This window comes from Cantharellus anzutake, assembly GCF_015039405.1.
Source record: "Cantharellus anzutake strain C23 chromosome Unknown EI90scaffold_262, whole genome shotgun sequence".
Classification (NCBI taxonomy): domain Eukaryota; kingdom Fungi; phylum Basidiomycota; class Agaricomycetes; order Cantharellales; family Hydnaceae; genus Cantharellus; species Cantharellus anzutake.
Genome location: NW_024067212.1, coordinates 56,144 through 59,573, shown reverse-complemented (window position 1 = coordinate 59,573; position 3,430 = coordinate 56,144). Strand labels below are relative to the sequence as shown.

Here is a 3,430-nt window from a genome sequence, read left to right as displayed (position 1 = left end):
GTGATCCTAGGGTGCGTGGCGTCAACCGTCTGAGAGCTTGGTACGGTGATCGAGCGCCCTTTGATGCCACGAATCTCTATCGCCTCCCATCCAGCAAGGATGGGACTCCCAAGGCCGGCCAATCGTTTTCGACATTGGTTACTTAAGTCATCTAGGATGTCCACGGTCGTTGTCACCCTTAGCGATGGTATGGTCCTCGTGAGTCTTGGTACTCTCTCAAATGTCCGATATCAGGGGCCTTGGTACAACAACATACCGATGGCCCGTGCATTCAGGTCCTCCTCTCTCCCTCTGTCCCTTCCACTCCATCCTTCCACCGGGTTCTTTGCTTGCCATTCCTTGTCGTCGTGTGCTTGGGTCCCTCCCGGAGCACGGCATTTTGGCCCTTTCGATGGAGCCAGCGCTTTTACTTAGTCGACAGAGTCGCGCGAGCTCATTGCGTGTTACACCGTTGTTCTTGGGGTTATGACTCTCGACTCAATCTTCCCTGGTAATACAGCAAACATGCACCTCTCCGAACCGGATGCACGACTCAGATGCGTCCCACCAAGCACGCACGAAGACCTCGGCGTATATTTGTCTATTGTCGGGAGAACCCCACTGCTCTGGATGGGAAACATAAGGGTGGGGCCACCAATATGGTTTGACGACAGAACAGAGTCCCACTATCTCCATACGGTACCTGCCCGTTCACTTCAAGGGGGTTGTGTCAACCATCTAGGAGCCTCGTATGGTGTTCGAGTGCCGCTTGATGCTACAAATTACGAATCTCTATCACCTCCGATCCAGCGAGGATGGGACTCGACTTCTGCTCCAAGACCGGATGACGGCCCCAATGGTCATCGAAAGTAGTATATATTGTCCTCCGATTTGTACATCGGTGCGCTTGATATTAATGATAATGGATTATTAGTAGTAAAGGGGGAACAACATTTTCTAGCTCTCAAGTCGAACAGCGAAGCACCACCCCGAATAAGGATCTGGATGCAACAACATAGCTCGCATAGGGTACTGGGGCCTGGTTTTGCGGTAGGATCTTGATGGGTTGATGGGTTGTGAACATCCCGCGACCCAATTAATCCTATAGAGGAACTTTGGGTCTACTTCGGCCATCCACGGCCATAGGACTTGGAAAGTACCGCATCCCGTCTGATCTGCGAAGTCAAGCCAAGTGCCGGTTGGTTAGTACCACGGTAGGGGACTACATGGGAATCCTGACTGCTGTGGTTCTCTTCTCTTTTCTTTCTTCCAGTTCCAAGGATCGGCGGATGCCCCCTTGAAGTCCCATTTCGTTCAAACACATGTACCCCAGCAGCTCGCATGACACGGCGTCATTACTATTACAGCCGTTTGCAGAAAAATCTGCCGTTTTGAATTTATCGGGTATGTGATCCTGGTCATTCACCTTCCTAAAAGAGTTGGAAGGATCAGGTTCAACGAAATAGGATTTCCTTATGCGGATAGTCGGCTTAGCGCCGGGGTCCAACCTCAGTTTGGGCACCACAATATATACAAAATCACGTGGCCATCACGCAATGACTTGCGAAGTGAGGCTTGCTGTCAAAACCAATGTACTCCATACTCTGCTGAGTGGCACTATTGCTCCTCCACTGCTCACGGCCTATCCTTGGAACATACACCTGCCGGCATAGCATAGTCAAAGTCTGCGGATCTATTGTACCCACTCACCGGATGCACGGAACATGCTGCTGACGCAATTCCGACCCAACTGTCTATCACATCAACCAAATCGTGACTCAACAAGCCATCTGACAGGTCATGGGCAAGGTACGCCAACTTCAGGGCCGGCATTCTTGTTGGGTCAAGTGCTCATTGTTTGTTTGTTGGCATACCAAATGAGCGCCTGTGATTTGGCCGCGTGGTACAGCGATGACAGCAGCAGGGGTTGCCTGTTGATTGGTCATTCTTTATATTGGGCACCTAGCGCCATATATAGGACACCTGGAACAGGGGGAAGGACTGAAACGTTGCGCGCTTTACTCAAACTCTCCGGCTTAATATGTCGTTCAACCCCGGTGAGAATTTATATGTCAACAATGATGATAAGCGTGATGGGCAACCTCCCTATTCCTCTCAACCCCAACCCACTCTGAACCCGTTGCCTCTGCCTCTGCCTGTGCAAATGCTGTCGACCCAAAGTGATCTTCCCGTCTATCCTGGTCAATTGGGCCCTATCGCGGTGTTCAACCCTGTGCCACCATATAGGATCCATATCCCCGTGTCAGCCCCCCTGGCAGTGTCATCCCAGGTGCCACGAGTTGCCACCGAGCATAGCAAGCTAAACGGGAAGGAGAAGGAAAAGCCAAATGAGAAGGGAACAAAAGGTATGTTTCAGCGTCTTACTACGTCTTTCTTAATCTTACTTTGGGCAACTTTATACTGCATAGATTTTGAGTACCAGTTCACTCTGAACACAATGGATCCCAAGAAGGAGGATGAGACTGTATTCTTTGTTGATTCAAAATCTCGACCACCCGAAGAAGTTCTTCACGAGATTTTAAGTAGGATGGAGGTGGACCTTGCTGCCCATCGCATTGGTTATCGTCTCTCTGATGAAAAGGAATCGATCTGGACACGTATTAACAATATAGAGGATTTTACCCGTGCGATTGAGGCTCAACGCGAAATTCAGTCCCGAGCATACAAGACCAAAAAATTACGCATTATCAATAAGGTTTGTGTTTCATTGCACTATGATAACAATAACAACAACTTTGTGAATCCAGGATGCAGTCAGGAAGGAAGTTCGAGTCGTTGCGATCAAAAAACGGAGCACAGCCACAGCCACCACAACTGCTTCTGCGCGTCATGTAATATATGAGGAACTTTGCAAGAAGCTCTGGTGCAATGGATGCTTTAAACATTGCTATCGCCACCCTGATGTGGAATTCCGTCATTTGCATTTGGACAAGGAGGCAATTGCTGTCTGGGCAAAGGCGATGGTATGCTTGTTTAGTTCTTCACTCACGCTTCCTCTCACTCAGCCTGAATGGTGTCATAGACTGATGGTGTCAAGGGAGTCTCATTCACCCAACCACCCAATAGTCATTTGTTTAGTGCCTTGCTTCTCAAACGCCAAAAAAATGACCATCACACCCGGAAGCGCTCGCGCTCAGCCAACACTCCCCCTCTGTCCCCAATCCCAGCTAAGCGCTGGAAGCCTCTTGTCCCATGCACTCCGGAGAAGACACAACCATTTATTTTGGACCTTTCTCCGACTCCTGTCAAGCAAGTCTCAACCTCAAAAGTACCTGTAGTTCTTGTCCCGCGCACTCCGGAGAAGATACAACCTTCATTTTTGGACCGTTCTCTGACTCCAATCAAGCATGCTTCAACCTTGGCTGCCTTGACCTCGCAGTTTAGAAGCATTCCTCAAACACCAAAAAACTTGCGGATCCAAAAGTGGCGA

General features: G+C 49.6%; 1 protein-coding gene across 1 annotated transcript, besides 3 other annotated features; it reads left to right on the top strand.

Annotated features, from left to right (window-relative positions):
* Positions 1-1,201: 1,201 nt before the first annotated feature.
* Positions 1,202-1,409: a sequence feature (Protein overlapping with rRNA (EI90DRAFT_3024204, KAF8310709.1) was converted to a misc_feature.).
* A 112-nt stretch (positions 1,410-1,521) lies between these two features.
* Positions 1,522-1,640: a sequence feature (Protein overlapping with rRNA (EI90DRAFT_3024204, KAF8310709.1) was converted to a misc_feature.).
* Positions 1,527-3,188, top strand: EI90DRAFT_3099868 (uncharacterized protein; the record flags this gene model as incomplete). Its single annotated transcript, XM_039062559.1, has 4 exons — positions 1,527-2,345; positions 2,409-2,695; positions 2,748-2,963; positions 3,023-3,188. Coding segments are annotated over exons 1-4 (914 nt in total), but the record flags the coding sequence as incomplete, so codon positions are not given.
* Positions 1,690-1,812: a sequence feature (Protein overlapping with rRNA (EI90DRAFT_3024204, KAF8310709.1) was converted to a misc_feature.).
* Positions 3,189-3,430: the final 242 nt, after the last annotated feature.